This window comes from Protomyctophum parallelum (genome assembly GCF_964188405.1).
Source record: "Protomyctophum parallelum genome assembly, chromosome: 3".
Classification (NCBI taxonomy): domain Eukaryota; kingdom Metazoa; phylum Chordata; class Actinopteri; order Myctophiformes; family Myctophidae; genus Protomyctophum; species Protomyctophum parallelum.
Window position 1 is genome coordinate 46465086 of NC_139698.1, and position 22651 is coordinate 46487736.

Genomic DNA, 22651 nt, shown 5'->3' on the forward strand with positions numbered 1-22651 from the left:
GCCAGATAGACAGACTGCCCGTAATAGCTGAGACACTTTTCTGTATTTGTCTTTTGCAATCCTCCCAATTGCAGGCCACAGAGCACATGTTTGTGAACATGGCCCAGACTCCCAAACACAAGGACAATACACACACACACACACACACACACACACACACACACACACACACACACACACACACACACACACACACACACACACACACACACACACACACACGTTGTCACTGTGACAGGCACACGGTGGTGACAGTGTGCTGTGCTTGGTTCAGACAACAAAACACAGAAGGTGTTACGGTGTTGATACCATATGGAACATGTTGTGGGGCTGCTGGCAATGTGATATGAATAATGTATCTGTCTCTCACATACAGTACAGTCACATACATGACATGACACCTGCCCACATGCGTCTCCCTCTCCATCTCTCTCTGGCTCTCAGTCTCGCTCTCAAATGGTGGAAAGTGGTGGTGGAAAGTACATTTACTTAAGTTCTGTACACCTTTTATGTATTTGTACTTTGCTTGTACACACACACACACACACACACACACACACACACACACACACACACACACACACACACACACACACACACACACACACACACACACACACACACACACACACACACACACACACACACACACACACACACACACACACACAATTGTCAAAATGTTTAGTGCCGCTGTCAAAACATGACACAGTGAGAGTTGAAGATTCTAACTATTGAACAAGAAAGCCACAGTTTTGAAGGAAGTGGGTCCTAGACAGGGCTTGACGCTTAGCTCATGGATGCATGGATGATAGACAGACTATCCGTTTTTATCCTGCTGTTCCATCATGTGATATTTGATGCAGGGCAAGATGCTCGATTGTGAATTAAATTGTAACATTCTCCTTGGCTTTGACTACTTCAGACAGAACATCTGACACACAGCTACGGTAGACTATTAATTTACTATTAGCTGTTAACTTACTCGGCTGCCTACCGTTGCTCGTTAATCAGGTCACACAATGGATGGACCACTGATATTTATCAATCCAGGTCGGTGATTTTGTAACATGCTTTTGTAAGCGACGCTAAGGATTGTTTTGATCGATAATAATCCGTCATGTGCGTGCGCGAGTGCACTCTTTATTTGTGCGTGCAGCCGTGCACAGTGTTTCTCCCACGTTTGGTTAAAAGTTGGCGTTCAAACTTTACAAATATGTGAATATTCATTGAAATGGGAAACAAAATATTGTGCTGTAAAAGCAATTCATGTCCTTTGCATTTTTTTTTATTAAAAAAAAACTCAACAAAGAAGTTTATTTGTATTTTTGTCCTAATATTTTTTATTTCTAATACATTTGTCTTAAAGCGCAAATAACATACTTTCTAAAATGGCTTTTAATATTTAATATATTGTCTATGTCCCTCAAAGTTATTTCTAATGGTTTTGAGCCTCAATCACCACTGATATAACCAGGCCTTGTCATTTCTTTCTGGACTTTGAAAGCAGTTTTAGCTGCAGTACCACAATGTCCTGAGGTGGTGGGGGTGCAGATGCAGATTATTTAATATTTGAGTCATTATAATACTGATGCTAGATAAAACCAGGTTGTTTCCATTCCATGCCAGCTTGGAAAATCGACAATGGTGGACATTGTAAACAAAGTGGAAATTATACAAAGTAGGGTGACATTGATGACATCACGATGAGGCCAAAATCAGTTGAGCTGTTCCTGAGAGCAATTTCTATTAAAGCACCTGATATGATATGAAAGCCTGATTGTTCAAAATTGGTTATTTGTGGGGATAGAAAACACATATGGGAGCTCCAAAAACAGAAAAGAAATGGAAAAAGTTTAATTCTATGTTATAGGTCCTTTAATATTATTTGACATTGATAATATAACTTACTATACGTTTTTATTCTTATTTAAGCTTTAGTCTTTGTGTGGATGTGTGCACATGCATTGAGCCTGTCAGAAATAGCAAAAAAACAAGTGTTTTTTCTAACACGTTTTAGTGGTAGATCTTGGCTTACAATTGGGAATAAAATGGGCTCTTGGGCTTGAAAAGGTTGGTTACCACTGGTGTAGACAGAGTGTTAAGATGTGGGGATATACAGTACGTTTGTGTATATAATGTATAGTATACGTGTGACTGTGTATACACACGTACATACACCCACACCCACATTCTAAATGTACATTTATATCTGACCTCAAGGATAAAATAAGTGATTGTGGTCTAGTAGTAGTTGCCTCTGGCCTGGCCTCTAAAGGCTGCGTCCCTTAACCCCAGGACTGTTTAAAAGTACACAGAACTTTAGCTTCTCCAGGTACTGTACGTCTCTCTGATAAGGGGAAGTTCGCACAACTTCTCAGAACTTCCACAGAAAGTAGTCAGCACTTCATCTTGTTATCAGGTTTCCGTTCCCAAGCATTTCTCTCTCTCTCTCTCTGGCTGCTCAGCAACACCTCCACCTCCCCATCCATCCCCACTCTTTCCTCTACTACATTATGTGATGTCAGAGTGTATGATCCTCTCATTTCAACTGCTGCATTAACATCGTCTCAACCTGGGTGCTAGTGCAATTTAAATAAAAAAATATGTAAAAAAATTAAAAAGCCTCCCACATCCATTCTCACACTACAGTAGTTTGTTAGTTATATAAATGAGCCCACTCACTCTCCTAATAAGAGCTCAGGTCCAGTGATTTCCCTATAGGAGCTAGTGATTACATGGGGCCAGTGGCAGGGTCACACCCCCACCTAGCAGTCCTTTACACTTGACTGGGTCCAGACAGGCTTCGGCATGGGAGTTGAGGAGAGACCAGACTCTGTGCCAATCTGAGTGGGCTGCCTTTTTCTACAGTAGCTTGCTACATTAACTTTCAACTGTAGTGCGAGCAAGCGAGTGAGTGTGAGTGTGAGTGTGAGTGTGAGTGTGTGTGTGTGTGTGTGTGTGTGTGTGTGTGTGCGTGTGTGTGTGCGCGCGCGTGCGTGCGTGCGTATGTCATGCGTGCATACGTGTGTGTGTGAGTCATAAAACGGCAGGATGGGAAGGTATTGAGGGGAGAGACGGAAGACAACCAAGGTTACAATGTGTGGCCTCGCTGTAAGCCTTCATTAAATGTGGAGAGAGCTCTCGTCTTCTCTCAGCCACTCTGTGCAAATGGGCTGAGACTCTGTGCAAAGCGGAGGAGACACGGAGAGGCAGGAAGAAAAAGAAAAGGAGACTGCAAGGGGAAAGGACAGAGGCAGAGAGAGAGACTGAGAAAGCAGAACTGAGCAGTGCAGCTACTGTAGTCATGGATTGGAGGAGCTGTGATTCTGTCGAGGCTAAACGTTCCCTTTCACCAAAATCTTTTCGCACTACCTGATACCAATGCAACTTTAATACGCCTCTCCCAATTAAGTGGATTCATCCACATTTGAGTCTTTCCACATTTGTATTCATGAGTCCCATAGAAGGCTTATAGTATAAACCTCTGAAATCTAAGCCACATTATATCTCCCATCCCAACTCTTTTGCAGTTCAAAGAGATATGCATGTTCTTGACAACCCTTGTGGTCTATCACCTTATCGCTGGGTGGCTTTAAAATCACTTTGAGCTCAGAATTTCTCCTACTTAATACGAGCGTTGACACTTGGAACGCTGCCATCATATCCACTCTCTTCTCACATGGAGGCTTAAAAGAACACCTGCTTGCTGTTGATCAGGCTGGCGCTCTTTTCAGGACCCTCGTTGGGACAAAACATTGAACAATCCATTGTTTAAAGCACCCCTTGAGAACAAACAGTGCATGAGCCATGTGGCCCATACAGTAGGTCAGGACCCATACAGTAGGTCAGGACTCTGGAGCCTATCTCCAGTTTCTTTAGGGTGAGGCAGCTTGAAGTACTCCTGGACATGATGACGCTAGTATGTCGCTTACCCCCAATCCAAGCCTTGATGGCCCTGGCTACCATTTGGGAACCATTGTTTGGTCTCTGGTATGACTCTGCCAGGGATTGATCCCCCGACTTCCCAATCCCAGGGCAGACACTCTAACCGCAAGGCCACTGAGCTGGTTAACCCATGAATAAAGAAAACACATCTCGTTGTCTGACAAACTGATGCTTCTAATTGTCACATTTTCTCATCAGCAGATTCATCCAGCTTTGATGTGGAACAATAATAGCAGAAGTATTCTGAACCTGCCCAGGAGGCTGAGAAGAGAAAAGGCATACTGTAAAATGAACTCTGAAATGCTCTGCCAATGTCACTCACATTGCACACAATGCAAAGCAACATGATAAGTCGGCCAAGTCTAAGAATATGGGTCATTTAAAAGAAAAATGACATCCCATGTTACCATTTGTCCAAAAGGATAGGGACAATCTTATATTTCTGACCATGACATTATCTTCACCACACCATTCAAACAGATACAGGTACAGTACAACCGCATATCAACTGTCGCTGAAAGAAATACATACATGAATAAGGCCTCAAAGCCTCAAGGAGTACTACATAAAATAAACAGTCTGGAGTCTGTTGGACCTTGTGAACATCCCAAGCAGCTCACAGGTGTTTTTATGTCCCCTGAGTGCCCCATGGGAATCTATGAATGATTTTAATGCTACAAGTTTACAAGCCTTTCTGCAAATCTTGCAGACAAACCCTGCATTCACAGTAAAAGACTGAAGGAACAACTGTGCTGCTGACACGCTCGTTAACTTGTTATTGCTAGCTTGTGCCACTTAGCCAATATACGTACTGTAGCAGCGTGTACAGTAGAACGCCATTCGTTTATGCCCTTGTTCGTCATCAACACAATGTCAGCTGTTTCTGACGACAGCTGGCTACAAAAGGTATCGTATAAACAAGTGGTGCTTGCATTCTAAACTCGTGTGCACCGTCTAGTTGATCTCATTATCAAAGCTTTATAGCCCATTACCCGATGGAATCCTGCAAATATTTTTCTAATCGCTTGAATAACTTGGTCGCTGGGCGATGGGACAAAAGTGTTAATTTGCGTATTCAACTAATCGCCCGTTCATGCTGTCAATCAATCACCACAGATCTTGTGGAAACACTCGGTACCGAATTCTAATAACAAAGTTTTAATCTAGCAGTTGTACTGTATGTGTGATCGTTTAGAATGAAGTCGAGGCGGGGGTTGGCGATAGGGCCTTTCTGTGTGGAGTTTGCATGTTCTCCCCGTGTCCCCTAGGGTAGATACCCTCACAAAAAAATGCCGTAATCCTGGTCTCTAAAACTACCTCCCCCTGGCCAGCCGGGGCGCCTGATGGAGGGGAAAGGAACTGGTCGGAATAACGTGTCCTTTCCACGCGCTACGTCCGGCCGGGGAAATTCCCCTCTGTCAGGTGAAAAGAAGCAGCTTGGACTCCTCATGCATAGAAGGAGGCATGAGGTCAGTCCGCTGCCCCCCCAGGTTGGCAGAGGAAGTGTAGCGCCCAGGATTACATTAGATAATTGGCACTGGGTGAAAAGAAAACTGGGTTACAAAATCGTGGGATAAAAATTTTAATAAAAAAAATAAAAATAGAATGAAGTCGTGAACAACACACAATGAGTGGGACCTCCCGCTAGGCAAGATCGGGACTCGGGAACACAGTTTGATGACTCAAATACCTATTCTGCAGCTTGTTTTGTTTGCAGACAGAAATGTGACTACACACAGGGACCCCTCCAATATTCTTTCTATATTACTGATCATAGGCAGCAGAATCAGCTTCTGGCTGTGCCTCTGCAAGGGCTTTTGTGTTGTATTTCTGGTTGCTGGTTCCCAGTCGGGTTGGAGCTGGATGAATCAAACCACACATATATCCTAAAGAACAACATCAGTGCTGATTGACGAATTGGGTGCGGGGGGAGAACATCACCTCAGTTGGGATTTTCCCAGATGAAGCGAAGACACGGAAGTGACAAAACGTTTTGTACTAGATGCAACGTCGCACCAATCCTCCTTTGCATTGACTGTGTATGCAATAGCTCTGCTCTAACAAATATTCTTTTGATGGTAAGGCTTTCCTTTTATTGCAATCATACAGATTTAAAGAAAATCACACCCGTGTGAAGTGAGGGGTGCTCTTATCATCGTACATCATCATGACGTAACATGTCTATTTGCTCAGACACATATGACGTAAATTCTCCATTAATTGGCAATGGGAATTTAGTCTTTGTTTAGGACAAAAATACCTATTTGCTCAGACACATATGACGTAAATTCTCAATTCATTTTCAATGGGAATATAATCTTTGTGTAGGACAGAAATAGCCGATTTGCTTGTCCACATATGACGTAAATTATCCATTCATTGACAATGGGAATTTAATGTTTAAGAAAATAAAATCTACACTGAATATAGGAGGGGCTAGCGCCCCTCAAAAAAGTCTGGTTACAACAACTGATTTCGGTGGAAGAGGACTAGAATTTCTCTCCATTTCAAGACAACCCCATTTCTTGTGAGTTTGATGAAATCTTGCAGCTAGCTACTGTAGCGTGTTGCAGTGATGCTGCAATACTGACAACACTGCCGCTAGTAGGTAACAGTGATGCATGACTGGTTGGAATAATGTGTTCCTTCCACGCACTACGTTCAACCGTGGGTATTGACACTGGGTTAAAAATGGGTTAAAAACAAACGTGGGATAAAAAAGTATAAGGCCATACCAGGACAAGTACAGTAGCACGCCACAGTGTTGATTTTGAGCACATTTTGAGTTAGTTTTTTTGAATGCCTCAAGAAGGTCAGTATAGACCGAAAGCTTGCAAATAAATAGATTATGCACAGATTTGAGTGTGCAGAGCTTTTTTTCAGCAGATGAGCAGTGTTTATTTTTTTCCATTTTAGTCAGTCTTTTGAATAAAATTGTATTTAGTTTTAGTCATATTTATCTAGTTTAAGTTGACTAAAGATCATACGATTTTAGTATATTAAGTCTACAGCTGATTTTGTCGACAAAAATGCATTTTGGTGGGCCTTGATGGCGTCGTAATTTGATTTTGATTTTACACTTGGTTGCATGCTGAAAATAGACGATTTACAAGCTCACAAAGTGGCACAGCACACAGCAATAGCAGAGCTTATAGATCTGCTATTTTCAGAGCGCAACACCCGAGTGCAACCAAACATAAAATCATCCCTTCTCCACTAGTCCCTCCCCAACATTTTTGTCTAGTTTTTATTTTTTATTTTTTTTTAAGATATTTTTTTGCGGCTTACGCCTTTTATTGATTTTTTAAGGGACAGAAAGTAGGCTGACAGGAAACGGGAGAGAGATGGGGGGATGACATGCGGTAAAGGCCGTGTCGGGTCCGGGAGTCGAACCCGCGGCACACCGCGACTGGATCACCAGTCCGGTGCCCAGACCGTTACGCTACGGCCTGGGCCTAGTTTTTATTTCTTGACGAAAATGTTCACTAGGTCTTGACGACCTAGTCATGATTAGCTGCCTCCTAAGCCAATGATATAGTGAACGCCATAAAACTCCATACTCTGAACGCCGCAAAGCGGAGCGAGTGGCAACAGAAGCTAATGTTATGAGCTAACTGGAGCTAGAGGAAAGCCATAACAACACACAGTGAGTGAACCAACAAAATAACATTGGAAATGAAAAGAAAAACAGGCGCTACAAGAGCTTGTTGCACCTGCCAGTTATGACTGAGAGTCATTCATGTTATTTCATTTTTATTTAGTTTTCATTAGTGTCGTAGGTTTAATCGACATCAACACTGTGCCACAGATTGTCCTATCAATGCAGGCTATAGCCTAACATGGAATAACCTACCTGTGTCCCACCTTTACATATGTTATGAATCCTAAAACATGGTTATTAAATAACCAATGCCTTTGTTTCTCTTTTTAACCCATTACAACCGGGAAAGCATCTGTGTCATTTTAGATATCAGCGTTGGCTATTCAAACATAGCAGATATACAAGATCATCAGCTTTTTTTGAACATTCTGAAGAATCTTGTGTTTTTGAACACAAATCTTCTCATCTGGGGGGTCCGTGGCCAAATACATATCATTTTGGGGGTCCTTGCCATGAAAAAGTTTGAGAACCACTGATTTAAAAGACATCCTTCTACTAGACACCGGAGTCCGGAGTCAGGGTTCGCCAATGTCTCACAGCACAAGCATGCTTGAAATAATGCCACATTTTCCACAAATATTGATCGGTATTCTGGCTAAAACAATAGCTGTTTTCCGCACCGTAATTGTACTTACACAATGTACAGTTTGTATAAAACTCAACACACACAATCCCTTGCAGAAGCACACACAAACTGATTTAACTGATCCATGTTCAATAGGTGCAGGTGGCGGTGGCTTAAAATAGTTTTTGTAACTCCGACAGCGAGAGGGTAAATACAGTACATGGACGGCATACAACGCATGCACCACAGGTCCATTTGGTTCCATTTGTACCCTCTCAGACTTGAGCCTGATGTCGAAATTTTAAAAATGTTTTCTAAATCCTGACAGTTTTCTGAAATATTTATGTTTATGTATCAGTGGTGCTCAATATTTCATGTCACCCCAAGGACGCCTGAAGAAGGTCAGTAGACCGAAAGCTTGCCAAAAATAAACTGATTGTGCGCAGATCTGAGTGTGCGGAGCTTCCCTTTATTTTTCCTCATACCCCAAGGACCCCAAAAATTATATGTAATTGGCCACCGACCCCCATCTGAAAATGTGTTATTCCAGGAACGCCCCAGAAGCAAAGATTTTAGTTAAAAAAGTTTGCTCTGAAAGAATATATATTCAAAGATTTGTGTCGCATTTTCACTATTTTTCAAAAATAGCAGACCTACAAGCTCGTAGCAGCTTGTAGAGCTGCTATTTTTCAATAGCTAAAGTAAAACATAATGCTTAAAAGTTAAACACCAAAAGGGGTTCCCGTTCCCCCCCAGAATGGGTTAAATTACTGTAGCTCTGGAAACCCTCCAGAGCTAAGACAGTGAACCTTTTACCTGTTGTGTGTCAGCAAACACAATAAGCCCTCAAATCCCCCTTTGAGTCAACAAACCCTTCAATTTAGGATTGCGATATAACATTACAGAGTGGACGGAAAACCCCACCAGCAGCGGAGAAAAACACACAGATACACAAAGATACAACCGAGAGCTGGGTTAAGAAACTGGTGGTAAGTACAGGACAGGACAACAAGAATGTATAAACACAGCACTGTAAAAATAGACTGGTTTGATCACAATGACACACATGTCAATTCACTACAAGATATTCCAAATACTGCAGATATTGTGTTCATCAATGAAATTAGAAAAACTGACACTATATTTGAAATAGGCTGCCCATTTGATTTGTATATGGACACTTGTTTTACATCCAAACTTATGAAATATCAGCTTTTGGTGGAACGTATTATGGCCTTGGGATATAACTGTCAACTTATTGTCCTTGTATTTGGAAGTCTGGGCCATGTCCATAAACTTGTGCTCAGGGGTCTGCAATTGGGTGGATCGCTCGACCCGGAGATGGGTTAAAGATAGTCGGGGAGTGATATGCAGCAAATCCATCGACGGTCTTGGGAATGAGGTATTGGGAACTTGGGAACCCGACACACACTGCTAGGCATCAAAGCCTACTGTATGCGCCTTAAGGATATATTTTTTGTGGCTTTTGCCTTTATTTTCTTTTTTATAGAGGGATAGGTATACAGTAGGCTGACAGGAAATGGGGAGAGAGAGATGGGGGGGGGGGGTGACACGCAGTAAAGGCTGTCGGGATCGGGAGTCAAACCCGTGGATTGCTGGATTACCAGCCAAGGTGCCCAGACGGCTACGCCAGCCGCCCGGCTAGTGTTCTTTATTTAACGCTACAGTGTTTTAGTCAGTATTAAAGTTGAGTTTTATTTATGTATACTTTGCACTGTTACTTATTACTTTACATATTTAGCATTCTGTTTGTATCTTGTATTGTTTTACGTTACGGGGTATCTGTTTCATTGTTGTGCGTGAGGGAGTGGGGATGTGAATTAGCATTCTGCTAACACCTTGTATATTTACAGTACACTGCTTTCTTGGCTGCACTGCAGTGTGCTGTATTTGAATGCATTGTTCATGAACAATGTCCCTCTCAAATAAACAAATGAAGCACTTGTATTTTGTACTGCTGAAAGCCACAGCTAAAAACGTATGTGTGCGCAACTGATAATGAATGAAATGTTAAAATATAAAAGAGACGCAAATGAACGACATCACAAACTGTTGCATGAGTCAGTCTGCATTTAGACATCAGCCCACAAATTAGAGTGGCAAAGATTCAAAGAGACTTTCGATGCACTTATTAGAATGAGAGCTAGATTACATTTTAATGACTGAAGGGCCCTTGTTTAAATCTCCTGAATGAGGCTGCAATTTGCCAAGGTTGACGGGAGAAAAATTATTACTTGAACATAATAAAAGAAAATAACACATTTTCCTTCAGTCTACGGACTCCACTTTCCTCCATTCATTCTCTGACCATTGTGTCCCCTTCTCAAGCACTTGAATCCTGGCTTCATAACGGGCAGACAATCAGTGAGAAGACGTTGATATTTGGCGAAGAGACTTGGGGTAAAGACAGGAAAGACAGGCGGCTTAGTCAATGAAGTCTATATAGAGTTTAAGTGGTAAAAGGCAAACACAGCCCACTGTAAACAGTTGTCTAGCAATCTGTGCCATGGATTTGGCGCCTCTACAGCCGACCAGCTGTCACCATGGCAACTACAACTACCAGTATAGAGAGACAAAGTGCTGCTTAGAGCAAAGCAACCCGGGGCAATAAATAAATAGGAGAGAGAGACACAGAGAGAGAGAGAGAGAGAGAGATTGAGAGAGATTGAGGGAGGTAGACAGACGCGAGGAGTAGAAAAAACTGAAATGAGACGGCAAGGCGCGGAGAAATAGAGATAAGAGGAAAGAAAATAAGAAAAGATATATATACAGAAAAACAATTCACTGGCCGCCTGTCTTGGCAGTGGACCAGAGATACGACAGATAAACTCTGTAATTATCATAACACACACACACACACACACACACACACACACACACACACACACACACACACACACACACACACACACACACACACACACACACACACACACACACACACACACACACACACACACACACACACACACACACACACACACACACACTTTGTGTGACCCTGGCTGACTTGGAGCAGAGGAGAGAGAGTGTGTGTGTATGTGTGTGTGTGTGTGTGTGTGTGTGTGTGTGTGTGTGTGTGTGTGTGTGTGTGTGTTGTAGTTGCTGTGGTGGTGGAGTGAATCTGGAGGGTCCTGTCAGAAATAAACCACAGCGGACCGCCCACGCCTGATAAGGAACTGCTGTGGTCGCCCCATAAAGCCATAGACAGAAAGAGAGAGAGAGAGTCTCTCTCTTTCTCAGAGACACTCATCTGCGTGCGTGCGTGCGTGCGTGCGTGCATACTCGTGCGTACATGCGTGTGAGCATGTGTGCGTTCGCAAAGAGAGAGAACATAAATTGTGTGTTTCTGTGTGCACGTGTGCACTACGAGGATGCGAGTTGCGCTGTCGATTCATCGTCCTTTATCTCCGTTTAAGGTGTCTGTGTGTAACCGTTGAAAAAGAGCTTTACTGGCCACACAAAGTCGAATAGCGCTGAAGGCCGACGGTAACTTTAAACAATGAGGTTCGCACTCCCTCTGGACTGCTCCCAGGAGAAAGACATGATGTATGTATACATTGTATAGTGCATGTACTGTATGTTCTGTAGTGTATACAGTAAAATCATCACTGGCAATTTTACTCTGACGCCCCTTTTCCATCGGTTGGGAACCGGTTCAGTTCAGAACCAGTTTTTAGTCCATGAGCCAGACCGCCAAAGTTGGAACGTTAATTATGAATTGAGTGGGCAAAACCATATCTATATTAAATTGTTTATAGGATCAATATAAGTTCATTAATATATGATAACCCTTCCACAGAATAAAACCTTGAATAAAACCTCAAATAAAACTAAACTTGAATAAAACTAAACTCGAATAAAACTAAACTTGAATAAAACGTCGAATAAGTAGCTTTTTTCATATTTATCACACATTTAGTAATTTTCACCTACAGTAGGCCTATACGTGATATGTGAATAGGTCAAACGTTTATTAATAGTTATCACCATGAAACTTCCCCAGTTGATTACTTACACGAAGACAATGATTCTTTTGTATTATTTTCTGAAATTGTACATTTAAATATGCAAATTAGGCATTATGTAGGAAACTATGCAAAATATAGAAAATATGAAAAAGCTACTACCATATAGGTATGGTTTTGCACACTCAATTAAAAATGAACGTTCCAATTTTGGAGGTCTTTCTCATGGACTAAAAACTCATTCTGAACTGAACCGGTTCCCAACCGGTGCAAAGGGGTCTGAGAATTGTACAATGTAACCAAATGGACCCCTGCATAGTATGGGTCACGTGTACTACACTCTCAGGGTAAAATGCACACCAGGGAATTCACACTGTGTTGTACACTGTATATACAGTTAGAAATGTATTTGGAAGAAAACCACACGGGGGAGCTAGAGAACATGCATGGAATAGACCACATGCGTTACGTTTTTGGGTGGGTGCGGTTGTGCTTGTGTGTGCGTGGGCATGTGTGTACCTGCGTTCGGAGGATCTCCCCTTTGCTCAGCTGCATGTCCCCCGTCAGCTCTTTGACGATGATACCCAGCGGCTCCAAGCGCTGACTGAAGTATTTAGTCATCTCAGCTGCCAGGGCCTTCATAGGAGCCACATACACAATCTATAGAGTGGTAGAGAGACATGGAGACAGAGAGAGAGAGAGACAGAGACAGAGACAGAGACAGAGACAGAGACAGAGACAGAGACAGAGACAGAGACAGAGACAGCGAGAGCGAGAGCGAGAGTGAGAGAGAGAGACAAAGACAGAGAGAGACAGAGACAGAGAGAGAAAAATATGAACATATTAGAGAAGAATACTACCCTAAATTCACAGAAATAACAAAAACAAGGATACAGTTTGACTCTATCCAGGCAATCCTCTACTTATTAGGTGAAAAAGCTGAATGTTCCAGGTTGGCAGCAAAATATGTATCAGCCTGCCACAAAATGAGGGACAATGGGTGAACACTATAAGTCTACTACAATTAATAGATCAATGTAATTTTGTTTATGTTTTTCCTTGTCTTGTTTATATTATTTGTTCTGATTCTGAGTATGTATAATTTATTATTTTGTTTCATACACTGTATGTAATGCTTTGGCAATATAAGAATGCTTGTCATGCCATTAAAGTATATTTGAATTTGAATAGAGAGAGAGAGAGAGAGAGAGAGAGAGAGAGACAGAGACAGAGACAGAGACAGAGAGAGACAGAGAGACAGAGAGACAGACCGACAGACCGACAGACAGAAAGAGAGATGAACCAAGCAGAAGTATGTGCAGGGTGGGTGGGGGAGGGCGGGAGGACAGGAATGAGATGAAAGGATGAATCGAGGAGGAGAGGAGTACGGGGCGAGGGAGACAGCAAGACACGGAGGGAGAGAGAGACAGAGAGAGAGACGCAGAGAGAGAGAGAGAGAGAGAGAGAGAGAGAGAGAGACAGAAAGAGAGAGAGAGAGAGACAGAGAGAATGAGAGGGGAGGGGAGGGAGTGGAGAAGGACACGGCCATGATAAATGAGCAAACATTGTGGTATCATTTGTTCCCTGGCAACCAGCACAAATCACAATTTATTGAGAAATATGATGCCAGCCTCTTGGATGGAGTAACTTTAATGGTGATGTATGAAAAGTGGCCATCGTCACTGGCTGGCACTGGGCAGAACAGTCTGAGTGTGCGCAGTGCGTGACTGTGTGTGTGTGTGTGTGTGTGTGTGTGTGTAGGCGAGATTTTACGAGGACAACACACTGGTACAGATATCTACATTATCTGTGTCTGTGCGTGCGTGCGTGTCGGGGGCCAGCACCTTGAACTGGTCCTTCTTGATGACACCACCGGGCTGCAGGTGCTGGCGGATCTCGTGCAGCACGGTGAGCATGGCGATGTTGGTCTTGCCGGCGCCGGTGGGCGCGCAGATGAGCAGGTTCTCGTTGGTGTTGTAGGCCGTCTCGAACACGATGGACTGGATGCGGTTCAGACGCTTCATGCCCTTGAACACCAGCTGCCCGATCTGAGCATTGCAGATGTGGGGAAAAAGTACTCAGTCAAAGTACCAATAATGCTGCTAGAGGTCAAAGTCCATATGCACACCTACAGAGGACAGGTGCTGTAAGTAAAGACAGTGTGCGGGACAGTGTGCTTAAAGTACCAAAAGTAAAAGTACTCGCTATGCAGAATGTCCCGTTTCGCAAGCTCTGTGAGCTTGTATATATATATAAAAGTACTCTGTGAAAAGTATAAATTATACAACAGGTTGTTTCGAGGAAGCAATCTGATTGGTTGAAGTAGCCATCTAGCCGTGCTTAAACGAGCATGATTGAACGCCTAATCAAAACATAAAAATCAGCTGTGCTGATTTCCCAGAGCGGAGCAGACTGGGTTGCTATGCTAGCGATTTTCTTGGAACATTTTTGGTCTAGTGGCTACATCTATCAAAATATGATTTTGTTAGCGAATATCTTAGTTATAATGATATGGCATTGTGAGCGTGTAGATCGGCTATTTTCTAATGGCCGAAATGGCTATGGTTAATATATGTTTTGTACTAATTTGCTTATTTCCATCTAAATAAGTAGTAAAGTGTGCCGCTTGGCCCTGGGATACTATTTACATTATGAAGAGAGTTCATATTTTCATAATGTTTATTTTCAAGCACTCTTTATTTCAAGCACTCTTATTATTTAAGAGTAGTGGTTGAAATGATATATTTTATGCATTCAAAATATAATAATATTATTATTAAATATAATAAAAAGATATTTATTTAAGAAAGAAAGAAAAAAAGTCGATCTTCCTCATCGCCGATCTAGATTTTATAGAAGATGTAGGACTGCTATAAGCTCTACAGAAAACCTACAGTAGCTTTATACTTTGTCATTTTGACCGTTTTTTTTTGTTGAGATTTTGAAGTTGATTATCTTTGCCCATGAAGCTTTCAGAAGGTCCCCCTTCTATGACCATCATCATCCATCACCATTCTATCATCTCAGAAATCTTTGACATCTGAAACATTTTCTAAATATGAATTTAAGCACATGCTACTTCTCTTCAGTCATGCTAGTGTTAATGACTACTTCAGACACAGATACTTTTCTTCAGTCATGCTAGTGTTAATGACTACTTCAGACACAGAGGAAGTATGAGATGATGTGAGCAGCTGTCCTGTGGCCTCTTCTCCTCGTCACGCCCACCTGTGATTGGCCACTGAAATGGAAGTATATGCTATAGGAGCAGGAAGGAGGGCGACGCCTGAGTAGTGGGAACCGTTGTCAATCACGCCTCCCCGCGCCTGACTTCACTATGGCAACAGAGTGTGTGGGTGACAGCCCTCAATCTCACTGCACCTCTGATAAGCAGAGAAATGGTCTCTTTGAAGGACGGTCACCGCCACACAGGCACGCACGGACGGACGCACGGGCGCGCGCACGCGCACGGGCGCGCGCACGCGCACGCGCACGGGTGCGCACATGCGCACGGGCGCGTGCACGCACATCACACACACACACACACACGTAATCAGGCAGAGACTGAACGCTTTTAATAACAGGTGACTCGCTGGAGTAGGACTCCTAGAAGTGAGAAATCTAAGACAAAGAGACAAGCTAATCTTGCGCATCCTTGCATGTTAAGTAGAGCTAATGAGATACAGCAGTTGATCAGATATGGCTGCGGCTGATCTACGCAGCAGCGCGGCACTCGGGTCACAGTAGCTCTGGGTCTAATCCCTGTCTGCTTCCACATCTGTTCCATCCTCTCCTCTCCTCTCCTCTCCCCATTCCACCTCTCTGCTATGCAGGGTGTTTTCGGGATGCCTTAAGCTTAGACAGCAGTATCATTTATTCAGGGATTCATTAAAAAGTACATCATCACTTCCCTCTTCCCCTCGTTTCGCTCCGACACTCATAGAAATAAATAATTAAAGAGTGCCTGTCGGGTGCGGACGAGGCTGGAAGGACGGGGTCAGGGGTGCTACAGTATGGTGGGGCTTTTCCGGGCGTGAGCCCCCCAAAAGCACGACCCAGGACCGGGCTCCAGTTCCAGGTCCAGTGTGACATGGCAGAAGTGGAAGAGGTTGTTATTGCGTCAAAGAGCAACTTCCTAAGAATCCACTTAACCCATGAAGAGCTGAGACCAGATTCTCCAAAAGTTCTTCTAAATCAGTTTTCTGAAAAACGTATCAGTGGTGCTCAAGCGTTTTCATGTCAAGGACCCCCAGAGTTATCTGTATTTGGCCGCGTGCCACATCTCAAAATATTTAGTTCCAGGGACCCTCTAGAAGCAAAGATTTGAGTTAAAAACATTTGCTGTAAAAGAAGAATATATATTCAAAGGTTTGCACATATTTTCACGATCGAAAATAAATAAATAGCAAATCTACACATCTACGTAGAGTATATCTGCTTTTTTTTGTCAATAACTAAATAATGCTGAATGTGGTTAAACACTAAAGCGACACAGATGCGTTCCAGGTCTTGAATGAAGGACCATTGTACAGTAGTTTCAGTCAGGTGCCGAGGAGGGCTGGAGGAGGTTCCACAGACACAGTTGCTCAAATAACTCAAGTTCTTACAGAAAATACACATGAGAGAGAGTCGATAGAGAGGCCATGTTGTTATGGTGCTGAGGAGTGAGAAATAAAGAGAGGTACAGTAGGAGTGCTGAGGAGTGAGACCGAGCAGTGAGGAATAAAGAGAGGTACAGTAGGACTGCTGAGGAGTGAGACGGCGCAGTGAGAAATAAAGAGGTACAGTAGGAGTGCTGAGGAGTGAGACGGAGCAGTGAGAAATAAAAATAGGTACAGTAGAAGTGAAGTCAATACAATGTCGCTAAGTGCAGGACGGTCTCCGGAGGTTTTCGTCCTCTCATACTCCCGGTGATTAAAAGACTGTGCGCTGTTCATCTGCTGATTAGACTGGCACAAAAAAAACAACTAGGCTATTATTATCCTAACTCCACTCGCACTCCAGGCAGCGGCTCCACTCGTCCTCTGACTAAACGAGTGCAGGGATGGGATATTAGCGTGCCGCATTCTCCCCTAAATGACTGCGGGGCTGTTCCAGCTCTCCCCGAGCAGAGATGGCAGAGGTTCCCACGTTCCCACTCTTCCTGTCCACCCCAATTATTTCCCCCAAGGCCAAGTCCTCGGAGCACCCTTACTTATAAATATTCATTTCGGAATTATGGGCCTCCGAGTCGCAGGCGGCTCCTGCCCGGGCTTCCGCATACTCACTCCCGATCAGATCTCCGCCACCGACGCCATCACGTTAGCAGCGCCGGCCCTCATTTTGATTTATCGACTTTGTCTGTTTGTAACGAGGAGGCTGATGTCCCCGCACTCCTTAAAAATGCTAATTCATGCAAATGTATGCCTGCCCCAATATTCACCTTGAGCTAACGCATACATGTTGTAAATATGAAGTTGCCATCGTTTAATGTACCTTCGGAATCTTCGGTGCATTTATATTCCTTCCTTAAAACAACTCTGGCTTCATTGTTATGCTAATGCATGCACACACTTCTTCCAATTGGAAATGCAGCTGTCCCTGCCAAAAGTTGTCTCTGGGGTGCAGTGTAAGTATACACTGGGAGAGGTAGTTACTTTACTGCAATAGGCATTATGCAGCTGTTAACATACAGCATGGATCCAGTAGCATCGAAGCCAAACAGCACCGACGGACTGAACATCAGGGGTTGCTCTCTTAACGAAGTCATTTTTTCCAGGATATTATCTAGTATCTAGCACATGCGGTGGCACTGAACAGAATAGCCATGTTGTGACACAGAATGCACGGATTAAAGCAAAATAAAATCTCACGACTGTTTGTAGGACCAAGTCATAATGTAAGATTTGTGAAGCAGTGTGAAAAGGAGCCCCCCCCCCCCCACACACACACTAGCATTTCCATATTACAAACACATCATGTAAAAAAAAGATCATGATGTTTTAGTAATATTGTTCCTGCTGTTCTACAGACTGAGGCTTTAACCTTTGCTTTGATAAAATATCTGAGACTAAACAGTTTGACTGCTGAACCCGAGTTGAACATAATCGCTAGTTTGACCACCAACAGCATAGGCTGTTATCCCTGCACAACGTGTTTCCATAGAAGACATTCATGACTGAAATCAGTGGTGGCGACTGAGAACTTTAATCCATGAGAATGTAATATTTTTCAGATAAGTTAATTAAAATATATTTTGGGACTGGGGAATTAATTCAGGGAGATCAAAGGAGGCTGGGTAATGCTCCTTTGCGTAAGAGAAGGAAATACGGAGGTAGGCATCCTATGACAATTCATACATGTCCGATATCCCAAATTCTCTGGACCTTGAACAATGTTTCAATGAATACAGAAAGCATTTTCAAAACATTTTATCATCACACCCCAGGACTTTGTACAACGAAGACTTATGAGTTATGAAGTCATTGGGTTTTGTTTTGTCATACTTTCTGGTATAATGATGCCCAAACCTGGTGAGAATGATTCAGATCATCCCATCAGTCAGTCGGTACGACCTGTGACTGTCAGTTCAACTTATAGAAGTTGAGAAGACTTCATCAAAAAGATAAATTCAGATAAAACACATCCACAGCCAACAGACCGCTTTGTTCGTCTCCCTTGGCACCCCAGATAGAGAACTTAAGTGTACGATTGAAATATATTTGTCCTCCACAGTCTGTTTGTGTTCTGCCCCGATTAAGATCTGTGGAGCCACCTATCAAAAAAGGCAGTAAAGCTGCAGCTCTGCTGACGGCCTTGTTGTTGCTTTTATTGCGAATCAATCGTCATCAGCGTGAGCAGCTGAATTGCGCCTGGCTTACAGTGGGGGCGCAGTGCTGCGCGGCGTGCTACGCCCCACAGCACTGCGCGGCGCGCTACGCCCCGATGCCTTGAGCATGCAATGAAGGCTCTGGTGGTGTGTGTGCACAGCTGGCCAATAGGCTGCCATACGTAATCTGTGGTCAACAGGCTAAATAAAGTTTGTAATGAGACCAGCTGTCTGCGTGCAGGGACAGAGCCCGTCACTACAATGCAGCTGGCTCCATCATCATCATTCACAACGACCGCGCTACAGCCCTGCTATACTTACAGCCCATGGAATGCTACCAGGACAGTCAAGTTCTGGAACGCATTAGAGGAGCTCATGCCATTAAGAACTGACATCTCCGGTGTGTGTGTGTGTATGTGAGAGAGAGAGAGAGAGAGATGACCTCGTTTAGGAGGAGAGGCGTGTATGTGTGTGTCTGCATAAGAGAAAGAGAGAGAGAGAGAGAGAGAGAGAGAGAGGCAGTAAAGGGTGTTTTATACTTGGTTTTTGCTTGCCCGAAAATAGCCGATCGACAAGCTCACAATGCTAAGCGAGGAGAAGGCATAGCGAGTGTGCCGAGAGGTTATATTCTGAGCGGTGGGATGCTGTACATCGGTTTCCCTCTCCTCGTCCGTCCCAGTTGGAGGTGAGTGGAATGGGAACTGACAGGCTCATTAACACAGCGGATACACAGCCTACGGCCATATGGGCAAACTGGGAGGACCGGGAATAACCCTCCAATCCACTAGCCACTTTAACCCATTCTGACCTGAGATCAGATTCACATACGAGGTTTCCACTGGACACACACTGGTCTGATGAACCCATTCTGACCTGAGATCAGATTCTAAAAATGTCAGTCGTTCTTCGATTTTTCAAAAATAGCAGACCTACAAGCTCATAGCGCGCCACTCGGTGGCGCGCTATGAGCTTGTAGATCTGCTATTTTTCAATAGCTAAAGCATAACATGATGCTAACACCAAAATGGGTTCCCGTTCAGAATGGGTTAAAACACTCTAATTGGACCCACGCAGGTCTTGATAAAATATTCCGCAGCAATATCTAAACAACCAATATTGTCCGCGCACATTTGCCGCCCCGTGCACCTGGTTTTAAGTATGGAAAAGCTAAAGGAATCGTCCGTATACACGTGCGCGAACTGGTCGAGGTGGCAAGGATATGTGTGTGCTTTGTTTACTGTATGATTCACTGTATGAGCAGCTAAAGTAATTAAATCCCTATGTGCATCGGTAATGAGAAGCTAAGAGATATAATTGTTGTCGTTTTCTCACTATCCTTTTAATTACTTTCTGGTTCCATTTCATTCCATTTGAATTGACAGCCTGATCAACTTTTAATTGCCAGTTGTTGGTGTGTTCCTTTTTCCCCAACAGCTTATCAGCTTGCTCCAAGCTTGCATGCAGAGTACTAAATGACCTGGCCTCACGCACACACTCACGCACGTGATCGCACGCACACACACACGCTATGCATGTACGTGCATAGTAAAGTAACACATGCATAGTAAGAAATGCACACAGGCCATTACAGACTGAAGTGCACACTCATGCACGCACGCACACACACACCAGATGTATGGTGGAGTTTGACAGAGTGAGATGCAGATGCAGCAAACAGGAGGCTCATTCATTTCCCTACAGAGAAGCAGCAGGAAGCAAGGGTGTGTGTGGGGGAGAGAGAGAGAGAGAGAGAGAGAGAGAGAGAGAGAGAGAGAGAGAGAGAGAGAGAGAGAGAGAGAGAGAGAGAGAGAGAGAGAGAGAGCCAGGAGGGATGGAGATAGGAGAGAGAGAGGTAATCCATCACCTCATCCACAGACACCTGCTGAAGAAGCAGCAGGACCCTCCTGAGCCATGGAGAAAAAGAAAAAAAATGTGCATCAGATGCTGGTCTGCTGCACCCCAAACCCAAACCCATTAACCACTCCCTTCAAACAATCATTCACACACAACCACAAATTACTAAACCGAGGCCATGACGACGTATTTTCCAAACATTAAAATATTCCGACCTAGTGCTATCCTATAACCCACGCATCTCCTCGATGGATGAGGTTACAAATGCCTTCTAAATCAGTAGTTCTCAAACATGTCAAGGGCCTCAAAATCGATGGATATGTATGGAAAGTTGAAAACAGACACCCCATCTGAAAATGGATTGTGCCAGGGACCCCCCCCCAACCCCATACCCCGAAGACTTGAAAATGCAAAGACTTCCAGACACTTTCAATATATTTTTCAAAAATGTTCCAAAATAGCCAATATGCTTGGTGCTGCGCTGCAAGCTTGTACATCTGCTATTTTTGAGAACCACTGTTCTAAATCCTACGAGTTTTCTGAAAAACGTACGTTGCTATATAATTATGTCAAATCTAAAATGGAAACTGCCGGGAAACAGATGTTTTCCCTAGCTTTAATGGGTTAAAGTGGATGCCTGCTGGCAGTCCCACAGGTTCTACCTCCACTTTAACTCTTTAAGATGTTGACTGGAACAAGAAGCCAGCATGGGTCTTGTGGGACTTCCAACATGCTTTAGTTATTTCCTCTCCTCATCCCCGCACCTGCTTTGCAAGTCTTTAAACAAACATGTCCGCGCACACCGACACGCGCAAATCAAAAGTGGATTAGGAAATGCAATCAAGGTGGATTAATTATGGATGTCGCTGGCGTCTTTTAGCTCCTCGTTGCGCTATAGCCTCCGCAGTGGCAGCCTAACCACTTCCTGTTGGCTGAAAGTGAAGGTGGTGAGGTGGCACCACGGCAGAGAGAGAGAGAGAGAGAGAGAGAGAGAGAGAGAGAGAGAGAGAGAGAGATTCTCACTGTCTGCAGAACACTCAGTCATCATCACGTTTAGACCTGAGGCAGGATTTTGAAAAACTCCCTAACCTACGTTTCTTGAAAAACCTGTATATGGTGCTTACTGTATACAGTATGTGTCCAACACTGTTACTTTTCGGTACTAAAGTAGAGGATCGACAAGCTCAAAACACGCTGCTTCGTGCAACGTTTCAACTAAAGCTTGTGCTTTACAATAATGTGCTATTTTTTATGGGTTTGTGTAATGCTGTAGTATGATCAAGTAAGGTGTTAATTTAGGGGGGAAAAACACACAACGTTGGAATGTGGAGATGAGAGGTTTCTGTCCGTCAGCAACAAAATGACAGAAGCTTTGCCGGAATTAAAGGTATGACAACGTACGTACAGGTCTAAATGTATTAGAAATGTGCCTGGCAACGGTTTGAAATGTGCTAGAGAAAGGAATAAGGGTAGTAATGAGAGACTGAGTGAGAGACTGAGGCCAGGAAAGCAGGCTATAGAGCCGTCACCGACCATGCCACAACCACTGTTAATTCACTGCTTAACATATGGGAGGTAAGAGGAAACTCCTCACTTGACTACATGAGCTGTCTAATAATGTTCCAATTCTGAGAATGTCTTAATGATAAGAGGTGGACATATTTGTGAAAATAGCAGATTTATAGGCTCACAACAAGTCACAACAAGATGTGTTGTGTGCTTGTACATTGGCTATCTTTTCGAGGGGAAAAAGGGGGGCACCAAGTATATACCCACCCCTGTGGGACTCAGTCGGGGACACCCTATAGCCTAGCTGACAAAATAGC

The 22651-nt window shown here is 43.5% G+C and overlaps 1 protein-coding gene across 1 annotated transcript in view; it reads right to left on the reverse strand.

Annotated features, from left to right (window-relative positions):
* Positions 1-22651, reverse strand: part of ascc3 (activating signal cointegrator 1 complex subunit 3) — a 194462-nt gene that overhangs the window by 121402 nt on the left and 50409 nt on the right. The window contains exons 9-10 of the mRNA XM_083761688.1: positions 14008-14211; positions 12683-12823 (exon numbers count right to left, since the gene is read on the reverse strand). Of these exons, the coding sequence (XP_083617814.1) occupies positions 12683-12823; positions 14008-14211 (345 nt within the window). The remainder of the gene's footprint in view (positions 1-12682; positions 12824-14007; positions 14212-22651) is intronic.